The sequence below is a fragment of the Lepisosteus oculatus genome, chromosome 9, assembly GCF_040954835.1.
Source record: "Lepisosteus oculatus isolate fLepOcu1 chromosome 9, fLepOcu1.hap2, whole genome shotgun sequence".
In the NCBI taxonomy this organism is placed as follows: Eukaryota; Metazoa; Chordata; class Actinopteri; order Semionotiformes; family Lepisosteidae; genus Lepisosteus; species Lepisosteus oculatus.
In genome coordinates, this window is record NC_090704.1 from 37223282 (window position 1) to 37251126 (window position 27845).

General features: G+C 36.3%; 1 protein-coding gene and 1 long non-coding RNA gene across 2 annotated transcripts; one reads left to right on the plus strand and one right to left on the minus strand.

Moving 5' to 3' along the window:
• The first annotated feature begins 1430 nt into the window (after positions 1-1430).
• Positions 1431-6014, plus strand: LOC138241267 (uncharacterized). Its single transcript, XR_011190471.1, has 3 exons — positions 1431-1577; positions 1700-1747; positions 2499-6014. It is a non-coding gene; the product is annotated as an uncharacterized lncRNA (long non-coding RNA).
• Positions 6015-6661: 647 nt separating this feature from the next.
• Positions 6662-24990, minus strand: LOC102697310 (myosin heavy chain, fast skeletal muscle-like). Its single transcript, XM_069194491.1, has 41 exons — positions 24931-24990; positions 24541-24584; positions 22958-23181; positions 22726-22869; positions 22468-22624; positions 22335-22362; positions 22143-22251; positions 21965-22057; positions 21806-21869; positions 21608-21706; positions 21397-21500; positions 21170-21308; positions 20477-20595; positions 20224-20373; positions 19475-19645; positions 19044-19350; positions 18853-18923; positions 18489-18576; positions 18254-18371; positions 18001-18124; positions 17109-17245; positions 16338-16593; positions 15952-16194; positions 15688-15864; positions 15462-15607; positions 15280-15370; positions 14775-15164; positions 14553-14679; positions 14347-14465; positions 13285-13481; positions 13020-13203; positions 12727-12892; positions 12483-12607; positions 11713-12021; positions 11424-11627; positions 11210-11335; positions 9713-9883; positions 9527-9631; positions 9339-9434; positions 9114-9248; positions 6662-6775 (listed from the first exon to the last, which is right to left on the minus strand). The coding sequence occupies exons 3-41, from the start codon at positions 23159-23161 to the stop codon at positions 6758-6760; spliced, it is 5811 nt and encodes a 1936-aa protein (XP_069050592.1). The 5' UTR covers positions 23162-23181; positions 24541-24584; positions 24931-24990; the 3' UTR covers positions 6662-6757.
• Between the last annotated feature and the right edge of the window lie 2855 nt (positions 24991-27845).

Here is a 27845-nt window from a genome sequence, read left to right on the forward strand (position 1 = left end):
TATAAGTGTAAGGAATTATTATTATTAATTATTATTATAGTACTGGCTTTTAATAATTGAGAGTGTTACAGAGTAATTATACTGTCAATATTCCAAAAAGTTACAATGTTGTTACTTCAAATCTTCATTGTATCATGTTGGCACCTGTAATACATTATGTTATTAGGAGAAACTTTAAAGATATCAAATTTCTGATTTCCTTTTTTCTTTTTTAAGAGTTTTTCTTATTTGTATACTGGATATTTTGCAATGTGTGGTGCGTTCTTGACATAACCCAAAGATATTTTAAAGGTTTGAGATTACAAAATTGTGTACTTTAGTATTATTGATTTGATCTGTCTCAAAATATCAGCATTTTGTAATGTATTTAAATCATTAAATAATTTTTAACAGTTTTAAATGAATTTAATCCATAATGTTTTAGTTTTAGATTTGCCTCTACATGTTTAATTCAATGTTTCAGTGAGAAATAAAATAGAAGTTAAGATGTGGTAGTTTAACACTTCTGTCCATTTTAATTTTGTAGAACTGGTTTAAGGCAATATCAAAATGCCATTTAAATCCTCACATCTTATTTTAAGCCATTTATCACTCTTTTTTAAGGATATAAATCATATCTGTAAGTTAATGATGGTGAAGATGATATAGTCGACCCTTCTGAAAGTCTGTCTGTTTTGTATGCTTTCTTAGACTTAGCAAAGCTAACGTCTTCACTGCCTAAAGTCTTTTGCATCTGTGAATGTGCACAACAATTCAGAATCCATTTATTATGGATTACATATACAGTAATAAACCTGTTAAAAATAATGGGAAAACATTAGGTATAATTTCTTCAAAAACAGTGTTGTTTTATATTTCAAGTTTAAAGTTGTTTTGATAGAACTTCATGAACCATTGGACAGAGAGAAAGTTTTTCAACATATTCTAATTTGAAGCAGTAAAGGATTTAATTTTCATTTTCAAATAGTTTGGCAAATGTATTTATGTATTGTAACACAGTTTTTCATTTTACGTGCTCTATGTTAAGCTTCAGTGGTACAATATTTCTTTAAGGGTCATCCATATCATCTCAGATATACTGTATGAGTAAAATAAGAAGTAATCATACCTTTCATACTTTTGTAAATGTGTTTCAGCTAACACATAGTCAAGAGATCATTTTTATATCAAGGGCTGTGGTTCAACTCTGCTGCATCAACAATTTGTTGGCCAGTATCAAATCCATCTGGAAGATAAATTTTCCAGAAGAATGTTTTATGAGCTAGAACTTGGAACTTATCAAGGGTTTCAAAAATAAATATGACTTTCATGGTGAAAGTCACATGGGTTGATGGATCTGATTCTGCTCTTCTGACAATATAATCTATTTGGTAATAAAAGGAAATAAAATTTGCCATGTGCAAGTGAAGCTTACAAAAATAGAAATTTTGCCATGATGACCAATTATGCCCATGTGCCCATATAAAAGCTGTGACAGGGAGTTAGTCCAACCCTTCTGGGAGTCTGTTGATGCAACAGGTTCTTTTAAACAGTCCTTGGATCGCCGATTAGAATCTTAGTACTGTAGCATCAGTAAAGTATGTTGTATTCGAACAAAAATCTTCGTTAATAAATAATTCTACTTAATGCATGAGTTTTAAGTTTAATAGGAATATTCAGATTCCTATACAGTATAAACTATTCTTGTCTTTTGTTCCAGATGACAGGAATTTGGCAGTTGCGTTTTCCTTCATGTTCATCATAAAAGGTACGGCATTTATTACACTATTTAATGTAATTTTACTGTAATACCAAAAGTTGCATAGATTAATTAATTATCTGAAATATATTTAGACAATCTCCTCGAGCAACACAACAGGATTTTTGAAAACATAAAGAGAGATCACTATACAGTGAATTTATAGTAAAATGCTTTAGTTGTACAAAATGTAATTTCAGAATGCAAAGGTAAATGTTTATTTCATGCTGAAAGTAAAAGCAAAGAGACACAACATTTTGGCTGCAGAACCTCCTTCTGGCTTCTTCGGGCTGTGGAGGCTTCTTTACACCCGAAGAAGGCTCCATATCCAAAACGCTGTGTCTTTCAGCCTGGAATACACCTTTACCTGTTCCTTTGCAGTCTATGCATGCTGACGCAGCTCCCTACTTGAATAATTTCAGAATCTCTTGAAACTCCATTAAAATTACCTAGTGTGCATTTTTAAAGGAAACAGACTACCAAGTGTATTTTGATTAAGCCCTTTTAAATAATCTTTATAGGGGTCATGTGTTCTTTCTGACATACATAAATCTTTTCTATGTATAAAATCACAGCTGTATTTGGTTCATCCCTGTTTTCTATTTATTTTTATGTGGGATTTTTATGTGAAGATATGAGGTTTCTATTTATGATTTGAAGATGTAAATGTATATTTACATATATATATATAAATTGTTATGAATGTTGCTTGTTTTATCTGAAGGTTAGCTTACTGTTTTAAATTCTTTTGTATTTTCAGGGAAAATTAGATTTAGAATGAAGTGGTGACAGATTGAGTCACTTGGTAGACCATTGCACTGGTAAAGTAACACTACAGGATTCACATTCCTTCTGCTGTTACACACTTAGTTGGTGGGTGGCAGGTTGGTTTGCCACCTACCCATTTGGGCAGCCATGTTTTTAACCCATGTGCTGTATCTGAGCAAACCTTCTCTGGGAATAGAGAATGGACTGAATTTAACAAAATGTAATGAAACCATAGGGAAAACATTGGAAGAAGCCCAAATAAGAAAAATGAAAAGGAATTGAAAAATGTTATGATTCCATAAAAAGGCATACTTTTATATGAAATTTGCAAGGGTGGCTTCTCTAGTTTCCCTGATGAGGAAACGTCCTTATTTCCATACTGTATGTAGTGAATTTGAATGTGGTTGAACACTCAGAACAGGTTAAGGACAACACATGTTTACCTTCTTGACATTTTAATCTTCTAAAGTTAAATGAGATACCAAATTAAAAAAGACTTGTTTTCACATTAATAAATATAAGAAAATATTGCTCTGTTACTACAATGGTGTTTTTCTCAATAACATCTGATGTTATTATTGAGACTATTTTAATTGTGTTTTAAGGACAGCTTTATTTTCCACAATATAGTTTGGAATTCTCCTTAACCCATTTTACTACTGTGCAGATGAAAGCGAGGATAATCTTGATTGAACACAGATATAAATTAATTACTAATTAAAGTCCCTATGAATATTCTCATTATTTTGAAATCAGCAATTAGGGATCAAAATTAGTTGATCGAATAAGCTACTTTGTTGAATAGACTTACAGTATATATATAGAGAGAGTTATGATAGACTTTTAAATGATGAAGTTTCAATAAGTCATGCTAACCAAAAAATAAAAACAGTAACAAGATGTTGTATATACAAGAGAGGTGACTTTCCATAATTTTACATTTAGAAGTTAGGTTGGTCATACAGTATATTAGATGTCATGGTGCATACATAGTGTTGTCTTACTTTCAAAAATATGCTCTTTCTCGGTATGTTTACAGTATGTTGAATAAGACAAATTATATTAACAAAAAAAGCTTCATGTTTATTCACTAAGAAAATCATGTGCTACTTAATTTAATAATTAATTGTGAATTGCTGATCATTATGCAGAAAGGATTACATTTCATGGAGATAATTTCCAATGAGCGTGAGCTTGGCATGTTTTCCTAAATATGCTACAGATGTAGCCATTCAAAATGCGCAGTAAAACCATGTACCGCAGGAAATGATCTACGACATTAGTTGTTAGTGAAACAATTGCATAATTTAATCTCTTTACTGTGCATGTTTAAATCTGCTTAATATGGAATATGTATATGGAATTTTACAAATAAAGGGGAATTTTGGCAGCTGAGGATAAAAATAAGGGGAGCATAATGTCTCTGAATGTCATAAACTATATAATTTAGGAATATGAATATATTATACACACTATATGGCTGGTAGTGATAGATTAAATAAAAAATACACAACAGTATTCCACTTTCTTCATAAACATTTTATGCATCAAAGTCTCTTACTCGGTCACTTACTGTACTGTGGTTATTTTGGGAAAGTTTTCAATGCTCGTTCTGACTATTTTAAGTTTATATACTTTATAAAAAGCTATAATGTTTTAACCTTTTCTAAGAATATTTGCGCTTGTAATCGCAGTAAAAAAACATACTCCCTCTTAATAGGGAATATAATATGGAATCCCGTATCTAAATAAATATACAGTATACAGTAATAATGATATTAATTTAAGGACCTAAATATATTTATATAGCTCAAAGTATTACTGTAATCCACTTTCTTTGTAAACATCTGCATCACTATGACTCATTCACTCGTGATTACTTAGAAACATTTTGCCTGCCCTTTTCAGCTGTAGTTCAAGCTGCCTAGCGGCCAGTTGGCACAATGAATTCAGTGCGTGACGCATCACAAAGGTTTGATTTTTTTTTTATTTCGAAACCTTGGATGGTATGCCTCAGGGATTCATAGTGTAATCCAAACAAACGAGCTGCTGGACACACTGTGATCTTGACATGTAGGTGTGAGGTAGAGTTACAGCTTCTGTTTTAAAACGTTTTGGATTTGTGTTCAAGTTTAAGCTTTTAAAATCATTAATGTCTAAGTTAGGTAGGGACATACCATTATTTCTTATTTTTGATTTTCTTGAAAAATTTTTTAAAAAATCAGCTTCCCACTTCACCTTGTCGTAACTATAGTATATCTGGGGGCTTGTTTAAGATCTTAAATTTCTCGTTGCTGAAATTTGTATAAAGACAAAATATAGATGTTCTTAATGTGGATGTGAATCTGAGTGAGGCACATCGCATTCGAAACAAACTATAATAGCAAATTATTTTACACATCACGCTATGTAGAAAATATAGCCAAATGAATCGCTCTAAAGGTTAAATTCCAAGCTGAGAAGACAAGACTCGACATGTCTTCTGTGTAACTCTTCAGTTTACAGTTTGTCCATGGTCATTCATTATTAATATTATTAATAATATCTTCCGTATCGAATTGACATTGGAATGTTCTTACTGTACAAGTGTAAAAAGAGGTGATACACAATGTGTCTCCTCTGTACTGTAACTCTTCAGTTTACAGAAAAATTCCCCCAGAGCCACACAGCATTGTCCAACATTGTCCTTCTTGTGTCTATTTTCCAGGGAATAACCTTCTTACAACTGCACTGTTGCATCAGTCCTTGCTTATGGTTAAACAGTACATACGATGTCCGGCGGAGTTTCAACGTTCACTTTTCTGTAATCTGTACAGAACCGTGACCTCCCAGGATCTCAGAGTTTAATAAGCGAGTGCTTTGGTCTAAAATATTTGGCGTCGGTGTACATAACAGAGAGAGTCACTAGCTCTCTTAAAGTGTAACCTGTCTGCCTTGTCTTCACTGTTATGGTACAGTATCAGCATATTGATAAGCTGTTCTCCAGTTACTGGCAATTGTAAAAATAACCATTCTTCCCTCCTTTCTTTAACTTAAAGAATTCTGTTAAGAAATCCTTAATCATGAAACCATCGCGTATAATAATTCATCCAGATACACACATTCACACCAGAGCCAGTTTCGTCAGAACCAATCTCCCAGTAAGTGTTTGGACTGCGCAATACTGTACAGTACAAGATACGGTTTAAAGTTTTAAGTTAAATTGTTGGCTGATTACTGGCTGCTGAACACACTGCATTCACAATAAGCTGTGATAATGAACTATTTTTATGTATTCGGCTATGTACAGTAAGTAACAAACCGAAAGTAATTCTCTGATCAGCCTACATTATAGTCCATTGTCCATTACCAATATAAGGACAATAACATTTTATTTTTTAAAAAACGAATGTCAAAATGTTTCCAAACATCCACTTGTGATATTTAAGCTGCTTAGTTACATGATTCCATGTTACTATAACTATCAAGTGGTATTAAATCAGTACAACTTTTTTTTACAATAACAGCAAGTGATGTTCTTACTACGTGTTCTAAGAAAAGGATAAAACGTTATAACTTTGTATTAAGTACAGTACATCAACTTTATAATGTTAGAACAAGCACATTAAATCTAAAACCCACTGTAAGTTACCAAGTTAAAGACTTTGATGCATAAAATATTTATGAAGAAGGTGGAATACTGTTGTGTACTTTTGTCCAACTGAGCAATCTTGCTTTTACAAAATATACCTACTTTTGAATTGCTGTACACAGTTTAAAATTATTAAAAATGTAAACAGTATACAGTACAATTAAAATTCTGTAATCGGAAAATGATTGTCCCTCAGCATTGACCGGGATTCTAAACCAGGCATTTTCTGGAAACAGCCCAAATACTTCACATGCCACGTTAAGCTTTCACTGCTCCACCTGGTGCAATAATACAAATTATTGCACCCTATCAAAAAAAACCTGCAGTACTATGCCACTCGCTCATTTTTAATGGCTGGATCTGTAAATTTGTTTGCTAACTTTTTTTCATTTTAGACCTTAAAATTAATGATGCATTGGGGAAATATAATAAATTGATCTTACTGGAAGTAAAGTAGTTCTTCAGTTTGCTAAAGGCTTTTTTAGATATTTGTATAAGTATTCTAGAAAACACAAAACGTGAAGTTGAAGCAAAAGTATTTTATTCACAAAACTCTTTTACCAGAATATTTCATGTTGAAACTCATATTGTATGAATTTCTTAAGTACAAGGCCTCTTCTTCATTCAGCTTCTTTACTCTGTTAAAAGCAAACAGAATTATAGTAATTAACTCATAGTAAAGGTAAAAAACGAGACAAAGTAAACACAAGTTCAAGAGGCTCCTCTCTCTCTGGTGGAGCAGTGGATACTCCAGAGTCCTCTTAAATTGCCAGGCTCCTTACCATGAGATTAAGCCCAGCAGCTATACAGAGAAACCTAATTTCTGCTTGGACCCATAGACTCACTCGTTCTGTCACTACCCAAAGCTCATGACCATACAGTAGGTGAGGATAGGGACGTAGATCCAGAAAACAGAGAAAACAGAGAGCTTTGTCCGAAAACTCAGCTCCCGCTTAACCACTAGGGTTCATACAGCAACCGCATTACTGCAGCAGCTGCACCAATCGACTGGTCATTCTCACAATCCTCTCTGCCCCTATGCTTGAAAAAGACCTTCAGGCACTCCTTCACCTGGGGCAGCTACTCTCCCATGACCTGGAGAGAACAATCCTCTCTTCTGTGAGAGAGAGCCATGACCTCTCAGATTTAGAGGTGCAAAATGTGCAGTTTTCTTTTTCTATATGTGCATAATCATATTCTTCTGCAGAACAAACCTCCTTCTGCCTCATACTTTTGTAGCTCCCCAGCTCCCACCACACCTGAGGCATATTGTTTACAAATGAGAATGTGTTGAGAAGCCAATAGCCAAGTACAAACACATATACAGTATATAGCCTATTGTTAAAATTAGAGGAATATATACAGTATATACTGTATTATTTTATTTAGCCAGAGTTTTAATTATTTGTAGTCCATTCACTTACCAGTGTTCCTTTGAAATGGTTTTGCTCTATTATTATCTGATACTGTATGCTCTTGAAAATATTTGGTACAGAGAAGAATCATTTAGAACTCACTCAGATCTCATTTCATTTTCAGTGTGACTTTTGTCTTCTAAAATGGTTATTTTTAAAACCTTGAACAACAAACAATCCATAAAAAAAGTAATCTGCAAGTCCTTGGTATGTCCTTGAAAATATTTGGTACAGAGAAGAATCATTTAAAACTTTTGTCTTCTAAAAAGGTTATTTTAAAACCCTGAACAACAATCAATCCTAAAAAAAAGTTAAAGTGTCTGCAGGTTTCAAACTGTCATGCATTATTAATGATATCATAAGCAAAATATGGATTAATACTAAAATACATTACTTTTTTACAAAGGTCTCCTACTGTCTCTTACTCAACAGGCACAGATTTTTAAAAGTTTTATACTAGAAACTCTTAAAAGCTAAATTTAATGTAGCTGCATGGATACAAACTAGAGCACAGTTGCTGAGCTTTTACGTTTTACTATGTTGTGTAGCAGCTGCCACAGACATGGAAAGTAAAAAAAAAACATGATAACCAATTGATTTCTGGATAAATTTGTTTAAAATCCACTGTGATCTGATCATTCCATTAATGACCTAAAACTGGAACTAAAACTTGAGAATACTGTTCAGTATGTAGGACCAGTAAATCACGTGAAAGCAAAAAAACGGAGCAAAAAAACATTTTTTTTTTCAGATTCATCACCTTTTCAGGGACACCTTTTTACCACATACAGTATGTCACAGCATACATTTTCTTTGTCAAACTTTTAGACAGATTTAGTCGTAAAATATAACATTTTGAAAGCACCTTTTGGAACTATTTCAGAATGTCTAAAGAAATAAGCTAAATATGATTTAAAGGATATTTTGATTTACAGATGTTTATTTTGTGTGTAAGGATTAATCATCACATTAAATTGATTAATGATTAATGATGAATAATGATGATGATTAATCACATCAAATCATTTAAGTTCTTTACTGTTTAATTTAATTTGTAATTTAAAATATCGTGGCTGTGTTATTAGTTCTGAAATGTGAAGAGCATATTTTAAAGTTCTATGCAGCTATCCATATTTTGTCCATCCATCTATTTATCTATTTTCTGACCGCTTTATCCAATACAGGGTCTTTGGGGAGCCGGAGCCTATCTTGGCAAGCAACAGGCACAAGGCAGGATGGACAAGATGCCATTGCATCAGTGGGCAGTCACACAGACACAAACACACACACTCAAGCCAGATCTAGTTTTCCCAGAAGCCAATTAACCTATCAGTATATCTTTGGAATGTAGGAGTAAACCAGAGCACCTGGAGGTAACCCATGCAAACATGGGGAGAACATTTAAACTCCACACAGGTAGTACTCCAGGAATTGAACTCAGTGCCCCAGCACTGTGAGGCAGCAATGCTAACCATTGTGATACCATGCTGTCTTACATTTTAAGGAATAGCAGAAATCTTTAAAATGTAAAGAATGAAATCCACCTATAATTTCAGTTTACCTTGGAGCTCATATCACGGCTCTTGGCTCTCAGCTTGTTGACCTGGGACTCGGCAATATCGGCACGTTCATCAGCTTCTTCCAGCTCATGCTGAGCCTTCCTGAACTTGGAGAGATGAGCATTGGCTTGTTCCTCCTGAAATGGCAAAAAACGTTTTTATATATAATGTTCTAATTTGTGACATAGGAAAGCAACTAATCAAAGCTTGTTAAGACCATGTCTTACAGCTTCCTCAGCCTGTCTCTTGTAAGCCTTCACTTTCAGTTGCAGCTTGTCGACCAGATCCTGGAGTCGGTTCACATTCTTCCTGTCCTCTTCTGACTGTAGAGATGAAAACAATCATTTTCAAAAGTGAATTACTGTACTGATATGTACCTTTATGTTAAAGAAGATCCAGTATATCGGTATGTTACCTGGTAGGTGAGCTCCTTGACTCTTCTCTCATATTTTCGAACGCCTTTAATGGCCTCAGCTCCACGCCTTTGTTCAGCTTCAAGTTCATTTTCCAGCTCGCGCACCTACAAATCCAATCAAATGTGAAAACAAGTCTGTTTTCTGTATTTGTATAAAATGGACCCTGTTCATCCCACCCAGATTACCCTGGCCTCCAGCTTCTGAAGCTGTTTCTTTCCACCCTTCATTGCCAGCTGCTCAGCCTCATCCAGACGGTGCTGCAGGTCCTTCACTGTGACCTCCATGTTCTTCTTCATTCTCTCCAGGTGAGAGCTGGTGTCCTGCTCCTTCTTTAGCTCCTCTGCCATCATGGCAGCCTGAAATGTATTAACATCAATGACAAGGACTTTAGATATGTTCTTCTTTTCTTGAGTGAATAGTGGGGTTGGGCTCTGACTTCAAGTCTGGTTAAAGTCTGGTCAAGTCTGGTTTTGCTGAAAGCAAAAAATATTTAATTGATTTTTACGCAACTTGAAAATGACTATTTCTTATACATGAGGAAAGATTTCTACCTGACCCTTTTAAGTCCTGAATTAATTAGACCTCGCTAAGGTTCCAAATAGTGTAATTTTTTAGCAAAGACATCAAGAAACAATACCAGATGGATCCCACAATGCACTAAATTAGCTAATATATTTAAACTTGATGATGATAAAGATATTTTAGCACAAACGAGAAAAAAAATGATAAGTTAGATATTTTGGTTGGAAAGTTTAAAGCTGTGAAAAATGTCACAACTGTATGGTAAAAAAATCATCATAATGAATATTTCACTGCTGGAATAAAAAAAATGTATTGAAGTAGAATATACTAGTTTTAATCACGGAGCATGTATCCCAGGCAGTGTCAAAACTGGGATGGCCCACATGGGGGCAGTGAACAGATACCCCAGGACAAGAAATAAAAGGAATTATCTTCATTTCATTTTCATGAGGTTATTGGTTTCACCTGTTTGGAAGCCGGTTCCCCTGTTTAAAAGTCAGTAGATAGATGGTCTAATGGTGAAATGCTTTGTTATTAGCAGAAGGTTCCTGGTTTAATAGTTCGTTTAGAAATATGAAGAGACCTCAAGAGGAAGACAAGCTTTTCATAAGAGGTTAGTGAGTACAGGGGAAGGTTTGCAAGAAGTTGCAGCCTCGGTTGTCGTAGTGTTTGCCCACCGGTATAGTAATGAAGGTATAAGAGTGGGTCTGACCAAACAGGGATGACTGGGTTGAGGTACTTTCCACTTACTTAAGATGGCAAAGGAGACAGGCATGCAAAGAGAGGGTCAAATTTGAGCTGAGAAGGTTATATTTACATCAGGGTTTTTCTGACATTCACCTAATCTGCACACAAAAAAAAAACGCACTTCCAAAGAAGTGGGATTTGTCATAAGTACATAATCAACAGTGTATTAATTACTGATTTGTATCCACTCTGTTTATAAAAAAGCAGTTCTTTCAGTATCTGCAGTTCTTATATTTTAATGTACATGTAATATTTTCTTTTTACTTAGACTTTATGTGTTTTCACTAAAGTGCATTTTATAAACAAATAGATCATTATACTTTTTGTGGGCTATCATATCCACCAGCCAAATATACAGTATACAGTATACAGTATATAGTCAGATGAAGCTTGAAATGCTGAGGGTGACTCACATCAGTGATAGCTTTCTTGGCCTTCTCTTCGGCATTTCTTGCTTCCTGGATGGTGTCATCAACTTCACCTTGGAGCTGAACAATGTCACTCTCAAGCTTCTTCTTTGTGTTGATCAAGCTAGTATTCTGAAATGACAACATTTTTAACTTACAGAAATATGAAAAGAAAGATGAAAGTTTAATAACTTGTAAGAAATATGAGGTTTTTATTAACCTGGGAGTGCAGCAGCTGCACACGCTCGCTGACATCAAGCAGTTCCTGCTCAGCCACTTTGCGGCCTCTCTCAGTCTGTTCCAGGCCAGCCCTCAGTTCCTCAATCTCAGCCTGCATCAGGCTGTTCCTGCGCTCCACCATGGCAACCTGTTCCTTCATGTCCTCCTGTCCTCTAAGGGCATCATCCAGGTGCAGCTGGGCATCCTGATAAAAGCAAAACGCCATCATGACCATCAAATGATCCTTAAAATTAAAAGAGCATGAATGTTTAGGGTAAAATCTTCAGTACCTTGAGTTGTCCTTGGACATTCCTTAGTTGTTTCTGGGCTTCAGCAGCCTGGCGATTGGAATGGCTCAGCTGAATTTCCATCTCATTGAGATCTCCTTCCATCTTTTTCTTAATTCTTAGGGCATCATTTCTGCTCCTAATCTCTGAATCAAGAGCACTCTGCATGGTGTCCACAATCCTCTGGTTGTTTCTCTTCATTTGCTCCATTTCCTCATCCTTTTCTGCAATCTTTCTGTCCACTTCAGACTTGATTTGAGTCAATTCCAGCTGCACACGAAGGATCTTTGACTCTTCATGCTCCAGTGATGCCTGATGTAAAGATAACATTTGTAAATTCCTATTCTACTGGACAAAGAATAGTGAAATAATTAAATCTGATAATGTAGGAGGAAGCAAAGAGCTATAGCTCAGATTTCCTGGTCTGCTGTGCTTTGACAACCTATGAAATGTTTTCTTCTATGTATTAATTTAGCACTTATACAAAATAAATATGAAATTAAATGCTACATAATGAAGACAGAAAATGTTGATGTATACCCAAAAGACAATGAAGTACAATAATATCAGGTAATACATATTGAAGTAAATAGCACACCTTTTATATTGTATTTTTTAAAAATAGAACTTGGAAAAACAGACCAGGAATATCAAATTAGCATTTTAAATAATGTATTTCTTACATTCTAAAAATACACTGACAATCTAAGAACCTTACTTAAGAAAAGTTTTTAAAATATCCACCAATTTTTTTTATGTTTTGTGTTTAGTACCTCAGCTTCCTCCAGCGCGGTTTGAATTTCAGACTTCTCTGTCTCGGCCTGTTTCTTTGCTTTTTCCAACTCATGAATGGTCTTTCCAGTCTCACCAATCTGTTCAGAGAGATCTGAGATCTCCTCTATTTGGAAGATATATTACGCAGAATGTAAATATTCTAAGGAGAGTAACATGTTTAATCTTTTAATCTTATAGTTCCATAGCCTTATAAACTCAACATTTTTCTCTTTTTGTACTTACGCTGCAAGTTCTTGTTCTCCCGTTTAAGGGTCTCAAGATGATCCAGAGCCTCTTCATAGGAGTTCTTCATCTTGAAGAGCTCAGTGCTGAGAGAGCGAGCTTCTTTCTGTGCAGCTTCCAGCTCAGCCTGGCCTTCCTCAAACTTCTGCTTCCATTCTGCCAGAACCTGAAAAAAAGAATTGCGGAAATATGAACTACAGTAGTATATCAGACATTTACTCACAAGGATTAAGGTGTCTTATTTTAAACTAATTGAACTGTTTTTTGCATTTCTATGTGAATTGCTTCTTCACCTTGTCAAAGTTTCTCTGCTTCTTGTCAAGGTTAGCAGCCTGGGCATTTGCTCTCTCCACGTCAATCATGAGGTCCTCCACTTCACCCTGAAGTCTCTGCTTGGTCTTTTCCAGAGAGGCACACTTGGAGTTCACAGCCTCAATTTGTTCCTCAGCATCTTGGAGGCGCTGGGCAAGCTTTTTCCTGAGAAAAGTGCAGATTGTTTGAATTGATTCAATCATTTAAGAAAAACTTTCAATTTAACAGTAGAAATAATGTAGTTACTTGGCCTCCTCAAGCTCCTCAGTGCGCTGGATGGCGTCAGTCTCGTATTTTGTCCTCCACTGAGCCACTTCACTGTTGGCCTTGGACATTGAGCGCTGCAGCTCTGCCTTGGCCTCCTGCTCCTCCTCATATTGCTCCCGGAGCAGGTCACAGTCATGGCGAGCGGACTGGAGACCATGAGCCAGAGCATTCTTGGCCTAAAAAGGGAATATATTGGCTAAAAATATACTTCCAAAAGAAAGGGATTACTGTCAGCTACTTTAATTTCACTGCATTTACAAATGTGTAATTGTTTCATCTACATACCTACTTGATTCAGATGATGATTATAATTAAACTTGGAGAATCTGATACTGTATTTCCTCATCACATTTTTTGGATTCATAATTTATTCTTCATTCTAATATACAAATAATTGTCCTATTTTAGAAAAAAAACTATCTTTGATTCCAGACTTTTAATCCAGAGCTGCTCCATACTGTAGTTTGTAGCTGCAGTATGCTTGTTCATATTTTGCATCCTTTAACATCCTTCTCATTCTTTCCATCTTTACATTTATTGATTTTTAAACCGTTTCATTGGAAAAAATAATAAATGCTCTGTTACATTTTGTGTATTGTTGCAGTTTTTCAGCACCTGTTCTACATAGGGCATCATTCTAAACAAACATACATTGAATGAATGAGCATTGTTCTGAATAAATATAGTTAATTCTTCTGTTAATGAAAAAGCAAAATTAGTAAGAATTGTTCTAATCATTTCCTGTACTACACTTGCCTGTGCTTGTCTTGCTGTGCCAGGCTGTCCCTGCTGCTGTCTGTTAACAGTTTGCTATGTGCTCATGCAGCTGCTTGACTGCTTGCCCATGTTATCTCCCTGCTCTTCATATAAAAGTGTGGCTGCATTACTACCTATAGCAGCAACACATTACATCAACTATTTCAAACTGGAGCCAACAATGTATTTTTCTTATATCTGGAGTAGAACTACTGTGATACCTTCCTAAAATAGAAATTAACAGGAGCAAAGAATCTCATACTGTGTATTATAAACACAACTTACTTTCACTTCCTCCTCCAGCTGCCTCTTCAGCTCCTCAGTTTGCTGAGTGAAGGCCAGTTTGCCTCTAGTGAGCTGGGAAACCAGAGCTTCTTTCTCGTCTAGCTGACGAGCAAGTTCACCTTAGGGAACAAAACAATAGTAAATGAAACTTTCATTGTTCTGTTTATGAAAATAGCCAAAATTAGTAACACTAAATAATATTTTACCATTTTCTGTCTGAAGCCTTGCTTTTTGTGTGCTAATGTCATTGACCTGGCGGACGTTTTCATCACTCTTAGTCTTCAGTTCACTGAGTTGGTCCTCCAGGGTACGGCACATCTTCTCCAGATTAGCCTGTCATTCAGATAATAACATCTTACAGTATACTGTAGTAAAAACAAAAATGTGTGTAATATGATTGCATCAATAAGGGTCAGATTTGATTTTACCTTTGACTTGGAAACTGATTCCATGTTGCTGGAGAGGTCATCAATTTCCATTTTGTACTCGCTCTTCTCCTTCTCCAGCTTCTGTTTGACTCTCTGCAGGTTGTCAATCTGCTCCCCTAATTCTGCCACACTGTCAGCCTGCTTCTTGCGGAGAGCTGCCGCTGTGGCTTCATGCTGCAGAGTGGCCTCTTCAAGGTCACGGCGGAGCTTCTGGAACTCAGCTTCACGTTTCTTGTTCATCTCAATCTGGGCAGAAGTTGCTCCTCCAGCTTCTTCAAGTCTTTCACTGATCTCCTCAAGTTCCCTGGAGAGGTCAGCCCTCTGCTTCTCAACCTTGGCCCGAGCAGCACGTTCAGCCTCAATTTCCTCTTCAAGCTCTTCAATACGAGCCTAGATGATTGTAGAAATGATTTGTAGAAAATGAAAGTATATAATATGTAGGCGATTATAGAAAATAATAGAAATACAGTTAACCCAAAATAAGTTAGGTTTGTCCCTGAAATACCTGTAGCTCCTTAATCTTCTTCTGCAGCTGGGCCCCCAGTGCTTGTTCATCTTCAATCTTGCTGAGGAACTGGCTTATTTCAAAGTCCTTCCTGTGAAGGAGAAAAAATATTCACATTATTATAGTAATTGTTACAGCATTTTCAAATGACATATATAATTATATATTTAATACAATCTTACTTCTTGATCTTCTCGTCTGACTGTTGCTTCTCATTTTCCAGATCCATGACAGATTCTTGAGAGAGTTTCAGATCACCTTCCAGCTTTCTCTTGGCTCTCTCCAGGTCCATTCGGAGTTTCTTTTCTTGCTCCAGTGAACCTTCAAGCTAGAATATTTGACACATTATTACTTTTAGTTCAGGCTGTCTGAAAATACAAGAAGTATGTCTTTGGATGTGTCACTTACATCATCCACTTGCTGTTCAAGCTTTGTCTTGGCTTTAGTCAGAGTGTTGACTTTGTCCTCCTCTGCCTGCAGATCATCAAGGGTCTGTTGATGAGCCTCTTGGAGGGCTTTCTTCTCCTTGGTGAGCTTGGCAATGCTTTCATCCTGAGTGGCCATCTCTTCAGTCAGGTTTTTAACCTTGAAGTATTCAATAAATCTTTAAGCATATCTTTATACTGGCTTTTTAATGACTGGTTAGTTATTTTGGACGTTTTAGAAGCAAACCTTATTTTCTGTGGCGTGTTTCTCCTTCTCCACTTTGGCCAAGGTGAGCTCTAAGTCATCAATGTCTTTCTTCAGCTCAGAGCACTCATCCTCCAGTTTCCTCTTCTTGGCTGTCAGCTCAGCATTACTTTCCTCTTCATCCTCCAGTCTCTCTGTTATCTCTTTCACTTTGGCCTCAAGCTGGATCTTGTTTTTGATCAGCCCCTCACACCTTTCTTCAGCATCTGAGAGACTCTCCATTTCCTGTTGATAAATAATTGATTTTAGTTACTAAATCTAAAATTACATTTCAGAGTTGTACTTGTTAGATACAAAAATCATGTTTTCAGCAATGCTGCAGCTGTATGTTACAATTGAATATTGCAGAATAGACTGGTAGTGCTTACAGACTGCACTTGTAAAAAAAGGTCATTCTTCTCCTGCAGAAGAGAAACCATTTTCTCCTCAAGCTCCTTTCTCTTGGCTTCTGCCTTTGTCAGGTCTTCCTTGCACTTGATAAACTCATCCTTTATATTGGCCATTTCCTTCTCAGCCTCGGCACTCTTCAGAAGAGGCTTGATCTTGAAGTACAGCTTCATCCATGGCCAGTGTTTCACATTCATGAATGAGCGGATGTTGTACTGGATACTATAAATGGACTCTCTGTATGAAAAAATGAATATTTGTTATGTTTTTCAATGTTGAACTTCTTTTTCAATGTTGTATTTGTTTTGTGATACAATACGGAATATACCAAGAACTCAGATGAATTTAAACTGTTTTGGCGGATAATAGTTCTGACTTTTTCTATTGCCCTTTTCTTTGAATGTATGTCAGATATGGATTTTTCAGTTGAAATTAAAACATCTCCTGTGATTAAATAATCATTTAACACCTGCAAGAAATATGTTTGATAAATTAACTCATCACTTAAACACCACCTTTAATGTTTTTATCAGGTCATAAGTTACAGTACTTTATGAGTAGTTACATTAATTGAAGTTAAAAGCTTGTTAAACTTAATTTGCCATTAAGTGGCACTTTTCAGAATTCTTTCATCTATTGTCAGAAAACTGTTCCTTACAAGGGCTGCTGCTCTTGAAGGCTGTCCAGGATGGAAAACTCTTCTAATGTTTCTCAGCCCAAGTTTCTCATTCTCATTCCATTTTTGTTCTTACCTTCTTTCCATCATCTTTTTGAACTCCACTCTCATGACGAAGCCACGGCACAAAGCCTGAGTGATGGTGATGAGGGCAGCCAGTTTCTCATCTCTCATCTCCTCCAGGGTACCCAGCAGGCCAGCTTTGAAGAATACCTGAAATTGAGGGGAAAGATTTAAGCATTTTGTTATCTATAAAATATGCTGTAAATACAGTATACATTTTATTAGGATATTTCTCAAGCCCTACATGATTTGTTGGAAGTCCCTAATTATAGGCAAGATTTGTGTTGGTAGGGTAGAAGTCTTACTGACATTCTTTAATGATTTTTAGTTCTCTTTACATATGGCAAGAGTAATTGTAAGATTACAATTTGTAGGAGCCCAAATCCGAAAAGGCAACAGTGATCAACACAAACAGTGCTTGTACTGCAGGTAGATTTAAATAGAAATTTTAACTTGATATCAGAGGGCAAATGACTTTTATTCAATACCCATATGAGACTTGTTTAAGAACTTTTATCTCAATGAAATATATACACAGCAGTTTTAATTAGAATATTTCTGTACATGATGTGAGTCACCCATAAATCTCAATCGCTGCATGAGTTGTTGGAGCCCCCTAACTGTTATAGCCCAGGTGTGTGTTGGTGTTAGCCTTATTGACTTTGATTTTCTCATTTTTATTTATTTAAACTTTATACATCTATTTATTCAAGCATAAACATGTAGCAAATGTGCATATGTGCCAGAGTGAAAACAGTCAAGTATTGTTCTTACCATATGTACTGTATGTAACAAACGTGCAATTGCTTCGTATTAAAATACTTGTCAACTTTGACAAAACATTTCAGGCTTATTTTGCACCTTTGTGTTATTTCCTTTAATTTTTTATACTGCTGAAGTCCTACCTTGGTGTGCCCAAATTTATATTGAGTGTGGTCAATATCAATTGATCCCAAGAGCTTCTCTGAAGCTTTCTTGCTGTCAATGAACTGACCCTCTGGGATGGCGCTGGCATTCAGAACTTTGTATCTTTCAGAAACGTAGAGAAAAGAATAGTATTGAAATTCTTCTTCCTTCCTAGGTATTTGTGTATCCATTAATCTCTAAGAATTAAATGTAAACATTTCTAAGTTAATTATGCTTTAATTTTTACGGTACCTTTGCTTGAAGTCTCCATACAGAATTCTGCTTGGGAATCCTTTTCTACAAATTCTGATACCTTCCAGCACACCATTACACCTCAGCTGGTGGATAACCAGGAAGTTCTCCATAAGACCTAAAGAAAGAATGAGATATAGTTGTTTTTAAACAGATGCTACATCTTTTGAATAAAGAAAATACCACCATATCTTGATGTAAATTTAAAATGATCTAAACATTCTGTGCTCATTACCTGGAGTCTTTGATTCATTGGGAATAAGGCAGCGCACAAAGTGAGGATGGGTGCTCCTCAAGGTGGACATGAGCTTGGCCAGGTTCTCCTGTGGAGTTTAAAGTGCACTGTTTGATTATATACTTTAGCATTTACTGTATATTAAGAGCTTCTGAAGGAGAAATGAAGATGTTTTAATCTCTCTGCTGATCTTAATTAATCTTAATTTATGTTTATGTAAATAAAAACATGCATTCCCTAGAGGATATTAAATGTAGTTATTTTTTAAAGAGGAGAAAGCTTTCAAAAAGTCCATTTTTAAAGTTGAAACCTAATTATATGTAATTTGAGCCAAATTTGTTTTTCTGGAACAATTATAACCTACCCTGAAGAGAGCAGACACAGTCTGGAAAGAACCACCCTTCTTCTTGCCTCCCTTCTTTCCACCACCAGCGTCTGTAAAAATAATAGAAAAGAAAAATGATCAGGCTCCCAAAAAAAATAATATTTTTAAGGAACCAAAACTACAAAATCAGTACAGTATTTAGCAAAAATAATAATAAACTAATACTCAACCGTCACCAGCGGAAAAGCTGGCATACAGCAAGGCCAGCAGTTTCATGGAGGATTTCTGGTACAGCTGTACAACAGACTCATTCAGGGGGTCCTTGTTCTTGTCCAGCCAGCCACTGATGTTGTAGTCCACTGTGCCTGCGTAGTGCACCAGGGAGAAGTGGGCCTCAGCCTTGCCTTTGGCAGGTTTGGGCTTCTGGAAGCAGTTGGACTTGCCCAGATGCTGGTCATAGAGCTTGTTCTTGAAGGTTGTGTCTGAGGCCTTGGGGAACATGCACTCCTCTTCAAGGATGGAGAAGATTCCCATTGGCTGTTCAGACAAATTATTTCAGATGATATGGATAACAAAACTCAGTCCGTATGATCAAATATGGATAATATAGATTGCAAAAATCAGTATCATCTGAATGAATTGCATCAATAATCATACAAACCTTCTCAATGAGCTCAATGCAGGCAGCCAAGTCCATACCGAAGTCAATGAACTCCCAGTCAATTCCCTCTTTCTTGTACTCTTCTTGTTCCAGTACAAACATGTGGTGATTGAAGAACTGTTGCAGCTTCTCATTGGTGAAGTTGATGCAGAGCTGTTCCAAGCTGTTAAACTGTAGGAAAGGGAAATACAAAGTGTTTAAAATATAGTATTACAAGTATTACAATAGGAATAGTGTATTTATCTTCATTTATTTCAAATGTATTTCTTCCATACAGAAACAGTATAAAGGAGAGCAGCCAGACAGATTTCTGGTCTGAAAAGAATATCTTACAAAGTTCCATTAAGAAAGCTGGCTTGTGAATGCCTGGAACAGAAAGGGTTATGCACAACATTTTATTCAGTTTAATTTATATTTAAAATCATGAAAGCCACTAGGCATATCAGTTGTTCTATATGCAGTGTCTTAATGATCAACAATGACAAAATAATTTCAGAATGCAAAGGGAAATTAAATTTGCAGTAAAACACAAACAAGAAAATAAGAGACACAGAGAGTACCTGGGGTCTTGAAAAAATACCATACACAAATTGTTGAAGCTGACAGTGTGGATTTTCTTTAAAGAAATGTATTTCCTTGCTTTTAAATCCTCTGTCTCTCTTTGTATTCTTATCTCTAGTCTTCCCTTTCAGCTTGCACAAATGCATGCATAAACACATATTATACACTATATTGAAATCATTACTTACATTAAAGATTTCGAACCCTGCAATATCCAGGACACCAATGAAGAACTGTCTTGCCTGCTTAGTGTCCAACATCTGGTTAATGCGGACAACCATCCACAAGAACATCTTCTCATAGATAGACTTAGCCAGGGCACCAACTGAATTGTTGACCTAATAAAGGATTCACAAATCAACACATTATCTTATTAGATAAAGAACAACTTTCATTTCTTGAAAATCAATCTGACAATGTGTTTAGAAGTAAACATCATACCTGCTGAACAGTCTGTCCCTTAGTCACAAACTCATTTCCCACTTTCACTCTGGGGTAGCACAGGGCTTTGAGCAGGTCTGCCGAGTTCAAGCCCGTAAGATAACCAACTTTGTCAGCAACTGAATATCAAAAAATACATTCATTATAGTCACAGCATATAAAAAATATAGTTATACTCAAAACACAGAATTCTGTTATCCATTATTATTCTGTTATCTCTATTTTACAGCAGTACATGCCTCGTTTTAGAATACACAATGAATTGTATAGCATGGAAACTACGTAAAATGACCAGGGTGTTACACTCAATCCACATGACCAGGCAACAGAGGGGACACAAAAAATGTTTAAGTTAAATCTGGATTTACTGTATACTAGCTGCTGCTTAAGATGACTTCTAGCCTTTGTATTAGCACTTATTGCAACGAGAGGTGTACCAAAGAGTTTAAAATTGTTTGATGTCAACCAGTTTATCACCTCACATCATTTGATTTACTGCACCACACACCTTTAATATAACACAAGAATAAGAGATCATATAAAATCTAAGACTATTTGACTATACAGTACATCTAATTAATTAAGGATTCAATTATTAAATGAGCATATTTATTCATTTCTTTTATAGTATATTTTAAGTTTGTCTGACTGGAGCATTAAGAATGGAGGGGGTAGAATAAGTATACATTTTACCCTCAGTGCCATCAGGCTCGGCCTGCTCCTCTCGTTGCTTCTGCTTGAACTTCATGTTGCCATGGTGCATTACAGCTCCTGTCAGCTTGTAGATGCCAACTTTCTCCTCAGGACTGAACCCCAGAATGTCAATGGCAGTCTGTATGATTAAGTGTAAACATGTTCCATTTTGAAATACAAATAAATGCTACATCCAGAATCTTATTGTTCATATAGTTTGAACTTACATCTGTGGCAACCAGCTCCTCCTTGTCATCAATGCTGGCCACAGTGATCTGACCCATGCTGATCATGGGGAAGTCATAGGGGTTGGTGGTGATAAGGAGCATTTCTGTAAGAGAAAAAAGAAACAAAAACATAGTCTAAATACAGTGCAATAACTAATGTTATATTGAAGTGATCACTGGAAAAGTATTACAATTGTCAGTTTTCACCCACCTATGAGCTCTGGTTTGTGGTTGGTCATTATCTGGTAAAAGATGTGGTAGCTCCTTTCATCTGACAACTGGAATGTTACTCTGGACTTCTCCAGCAAATCTGTGAAATAATAGAAGTAAAAATATATATTTTACAATTCTGAAGAGATATGGGAGTAAGGTACATGTTTGTGAACTACTGAGAATTAAAATAACTCACAAGTCTCAATGTCAGCAGAAGCCAGTTTTCCTGAGGTTCCAAAATGAATTCTGATGAATTTACCCTATTGATTATGCAAATAATACATATTAGAAAACTACAGTAAAACATTTGACAAATTAACTGGTACTGTGTGAGACTAATAGAAGACTAACTCACAAAGCGAGAGGAGTTGTCATTCCTCACTGTCTTGGCATTTCCAAAAGCCTCCAGCAGAGGGTTGGCTGAAATGATTTGATCCTCCAGAGTTCCCTGCAAAGTACATGGGATCATCACTCAGTAGGTTACAGACAAGATCTCTTCAGCTGTTCATGATCCATTAGCAGTGCTGTCTAACCTGCATTTTGCCAGTTTGCTCTTTCTTCTTGTCCCCAATAGCTGCGATTGTAGCAAAGTACTGGATGACACGTTTCGTGTTCACAGTCTTTCCAGCACCGGATTCTCCACTGAGGATAAATAGAGGTTTATTTAAAATAGAAATAATGAAAAAGTAATGCCATATTTTAAAAAATATGATAGAAATACTTACGTGATGAGGATGGACTGGTTTTCCCTATCTAGAAAGAAAATATTTTCATTGATTAACTGGATCATAAAGTTGAATAAAGTGTTTTAACAAGTAAATCTATATAGATAACTGTAAGACATAAGTATTTACGTACCTGTGAGCATGTTCTGATAGGCATTATCAGAGACAGAGAAGATGTGTGGCGGAGCCTCCATGCGCTTTTTGCCTCTATAGGCTGCCACCACCTCAGGGTTGTACACTGGGAGCCACTTGTAGGGGTTCACTGTAGCACAGAACAGCCCAGAGTAGGTCTGGAAGAATGATATTCATGTATTTGAAATTAAGTCTTAATGATTTTTTTTTAGTCAATTGAAATTGAATTGGTTTGTCTTGGCTTCAGTGAAACACTTACATAAATCATCCATGCTGCGTAACGCTCTTTGAGGTTATACAGCACAGAGGCTTCATTGAGGTGAGTCATCATGGCCATGTCCTCCATTTTATCAAACTTGGGAGGATTCATGGGAAAGATTTCATCCTCCTTTACTGTTAAAGTCTGAAAAATCAGAAGTTTATTCATAATTAATGCAGTAGATGAAGTAAAAACCTTGAAATTTCCTTTACTCTTAGCAAATGCTACCTACCTGCCCACCCTCAGTTTTGACGATGGCTTTGCCCCCCTCCTTACTCTGGAGGACACCTTTGAGGTACAGCTCCTTGGGTTCAGACACAAAAACTGCGGTTTTGGCATCAAAGGGTCTGTTTTGTGCTTCAATTCTCTCCCTCTCTGGCTTACGGAGGTATATGGCGGCTGGGCCAAATACAGCCATCTCCGCGTCGGTACTCATGGTGGCGGCTTACTGTGGTACTAAACAAGAAGGTGCAGGAATTAAGTTTTTAGATTCCTTGTAGGAGCTGTAAGATTCATAGGATAGCATCTGATTGACCTCATTTTGAAGAATCACAGACTGGATTGTGATTTATATACTGATAGGTATTGAAACTGCAATAGATGCTGTGGTTTATTTCAATGAATCTCTCTATATATTCTGTAAAGTACTGTGTTATTAGGATAAAATATTTTTATAACATGTAAATATGTTCATTGTCTTTTACATTGTGAAGAATATACCAAGAGTCTTCTTTGATTTTCCCTTTTTAAAAAAACAATTTCTTTCTCCAAACATATTTAGCTACTGTATCTATCACCCATTTATTATTCTCCACCAACTGACAAGCTGCTATTGCTTGAAGGAGTGATGCTTCTTTTTTGGTCAAATTCACAACCACCTACAGTACCAAGCCACTGGGTCACAGCTGCACAATAAGATGAGCATATAAAGTATACTGTATGTGTTATGCAAGGATAGCGATCTCAATTAACCTTGGTAATGCTGTTAAGTGAATGCTGGTCACAACTGATTACATACAGTAGCATTGTCTAAACTATATTGCTCAAGACCCTCACTAAACAAGTCTAAGGCAAGCTACCCATCTGAGTATTAATATTCTTTTTCACCCTCACTTCTCAGCTGTTGTCATTTTTAATTAAAATAGCTTCTGTTTCTTTGCTCATTCATTTCATTTAACTCATTGTTCATTTTTCCCTTTTGAAAGAGCTGACTAATTTTACTACCCCAGAAATGTGAAGTTTTGAATGTATTACTTTTGTTCCTGATTATTTGCTAAAAATTAATACAATCAGCATACAGTATATAAATTTCAGTGTACATAAAATGTTTTATACTCTTAAAATTAAAGTAAAAAGGAAATAATACATCATGTTTGACTATCATCAAATGTTGTATATGACCAGTTTGTTCTGAATTTATGCTCAAGAGCCACATTCACCATCACTGCTGCTGCAGAACAACTATAAAAAGATCAGTATGAATCTCAGTCTTCCTTGAATTTGCTGAGGTAGTTCTGGAGTGGAACATCTGGAGGAGCACATACTGTGAGTGTAAGCCAGAGCACTTTGTAAAGTTTTGATAACATAGGTAAGTACTACTTTACATTTGGCCCTTCACAATAATGCATTCATTTATTTTTAGAAATCACTCAAATTTAGCCTGAGAATAACTTCATGTGACACTGATATGATATATAAAGATAAAAAGAAATTAACACATGCTGTAAGTCTAATACAGTGTAATGTGTGTAGTTACCTTGTAATGCAATGAAAAGTGACCTTAACAATCTTTTTTGTATTAACCTGCTCTCTTACCTTGTTTGACAGCAAGCACAGGAAAATGACTTTAGTACTCCGCACTGCAAAAAAAAAAATCAAAATAAACATTTTATTGTCCTTGTGTTTGTTACTATTTTTGAATCTTCTATAAAAATTCTCTTCATCTAGACTCTGCCATCCATGGCCTTATGTTCATCATAGTAAAGAACAGAAGTATGAGAAAGTTGTCTTGGCCTTTAAAATGTCTATAATAAAAGTGTTTAAAATGTTTGTGTTTATGATTTAACATTTATTAAGTGTAAGGGATATTCAAAGATATTTTCTGAAAACATCTGGTTATGTAATTTTTTAAAATATACAGTAGTTTCTCATCCAGTAATGTACTGTTCATTCATTGCCAATAATGTAGAAACTGAAGCAGCTTACCACTCGTTGGAACGTCACAGGCTTCTCAGTGCTCAGGGTGGTGCACTGGAGCTGCTTTTATTGAGATCATTTTGCCAGACCAGCAAAAGGTTCTGCTGTATTTGGTCATGTAACTGTGATCCAGCCTCTCATCAGGTATGCATAATCGTTTGTACCCATCATTTAAATTTGGATCATGTTTTTCAAGTGGTAATAATGATAGTCCAGTATATAAATGTTGTAACACACCCAAGCCTTGCAAAATGTTTATTCCAAGGGTTGTTTTATATTGCATTTGGTTGTCCTCTGCACTCAACAAGTTGTGCATTTTGCTGTATAGCCTAATGAATTTATTTACTTTTATTTACATTAAACCCTATTTTCTACAGCAAGGTGTGTCCTATTCCATTTTCTGGTGTAAGCAGACTGAATTGTTACTGCTTTTCTTAAAAATACTTTTTTAGGATGGATGTATTCTTGTTTTGTTAGAAGACCTGCTTTTTATTTTTTGCTTTAATTGCTTTTATTGACAGTTTTAAAATAAGAAATGTCATTTTTAAGAAAAATGAATTACTTATTCTGTTATTTTAATGTCTTTAATGGTTAACAAGAAATCTTTCTCTGAAAAACTTTCATGTCTTGTTGTGGTGTTAAATGAAGGTCACTAGATTGGGGTAGATTGTTGACACTTTTCTGATAGTCTTTTAATGATTCTTATCCTGTTGCACCTCACTATTTCTTTTGGTATTATTGCAATGTCATTGTTGTGATATACATTTTGTGTAAATTATATTTTTCCAATTGAGCATTTTTCCACCTTTCCAGGATCCTCCCCTCCTTCCCATCTGGTACCCCACAAGCTTCATTTCTTTGCCTCTTCTATTTAATATCTTTGTTACCATTGGAATAGACTACAGTGACACACCAGCTTTAATTAACACACCATTTTCCTTAACGAGAGTTCACACACAAACCGAGATAGAAGGAGAGAAAAAAAATCAACTTTTTATTTTCACAATTCTTAGTTCCGATCAGCGGGTTGCCTGCATCCTCTACCAATTGTGGTGCCTCCAGAGGAAAGGTTTATGTAATAGAGACAAAAGTACTCACACCACACTCTCTTCTTTTTTATTTTCGTGGAGTTTTTCTCCGTTTCTCCAGTTCGTCCGTCTTCCAAGCCAGTCTGCAATCCATTCTCTCTTTCCTTATTCAGTCCGAGTTCCAAAGTCCATAAAGTTCCACAAATCTGTATTGTATCGTATCCAAATCACAAACCGTAAACCGTAATCCTTTATTTCTTCCGTAAATCGGTTATCCTTAAATCTGTACCAACTTGAACCGAATTCCACTATCTCCTCCAAAACGCATTCACCTACTGGCTTCCGTGCCGGTTCACTGTTTCCAGGGCATATATATTTTGTTTCCTGATGAGACACATCTGTGTCTCATTGTTTTTCGGACTGAGCCCTTTCCATCTGCAGGTCAGCTGATTTCTCTTAGCGGCCATCTTGGTCAGGTCTAAGTCAAGTATAGTAAGCAGATCATTCCTGAAATACCTGTCCTGGATGACCCTTCCTCTGGTCATCTTACATACCCTCCCCCTGAGATCAGCCCCGTCCCCGGGCTGTCTGGAAAAAAAACAATGCATTCACGAGAGGGCATCGACATTACCTTGTTTCTTTCCAGGTCTATAAACCGTTTGGAACTGAAACCTCTGGAGACTTAGGCCCCATTGCGTAATTCGATCATTTTGGTACATGTTCCTTAACAACCAGGTAAAGTGGCGAATGGTCAGTATACAAGATAAATCGTCTTCCCAATAAATAATATTTTAAATAATCCAGGGCCCACTTTATTGCAAGACATTCTTTTTCTGTTGTGGAATAATGCTTTTCCGCAGGGCTTAATTTACGGCTAATATACAAAATGGGGTGCTCCAATCCTTCAACTTCTTATGGCAGTATGGCTCCAATCCCAGTGTCAGACGCATCAGTTTGTACCATTAATGTGTTGTTAAAATTAGGTACCTGTAAGACCGGTTGAGATGATAAAGTCTTTTTTAGTTCTTGAAAGGCCCTCTCTTCCCTTTCTGTCCATTTTATTTTTTCAGGGCAACTCTACTTTGTTAAGTCGTGCAATGGGGTGGCAATGGAGGCAAATCCTGAAATGAAACGACGATAGTAATTTGCCAATCCCAAAAACGTTCGTATTTGCTTCTTTGTAGAAGGTTTAGGCCAGTTTCTAATTAACTGCATCTTCTGTTCTTGTGGCACGATCATTCCCCTCCCAATCGTATAGCCGAGATAATTGGCTTCCTGGGTCCCTAGACAACATTTGCTTTGATTAGCCGTTAATCCTGCTTCTCACAAAGCTCCCGTTACTGCTCCCAAGTGTTGTAGGTGTTGTTCCCAAGTCGTGCTATGAATGATGACATCATCTAAGTAGGCAGCCGCAAAATCTCGATGAGGTCTGAGTATTCGGTCCATTAATCTCTGAAACATAGCAGGAGCGCAGTGTAAACCAAATGGAAGGACCCGATACTGGTATAGCCCCTCCGGGGTGGCAAACATGGTCTTGGCTTTAGCTTCTTCGGCTAGGGATACTTGCCAATATCCCTTCGTAAGGTCTAGTGTACTGATATATCGAGCATTACCTAATCGCTCGATTAGCTCATCTATACAAGGCATAGGGTATGCATCAAACAGCAAGATCTCATTTAACCTTTTGAAATTACAGAACCTAATAGTTCCATCTGGCTTGGGTATCAGTACTATGGGACTAGCCCACACGCTATGGGATTCTTCTATTATCCCCATTCTTAACATTTTTTCTACCTCTTCCTTAATTCATTTCCTTTAGGCTTCAGGTACTCAAAAGGGAGGCAGTCTTACCCTTTTTCCTGGTTCCGTGATAATCTTATGTTGAATGAGGTGAGT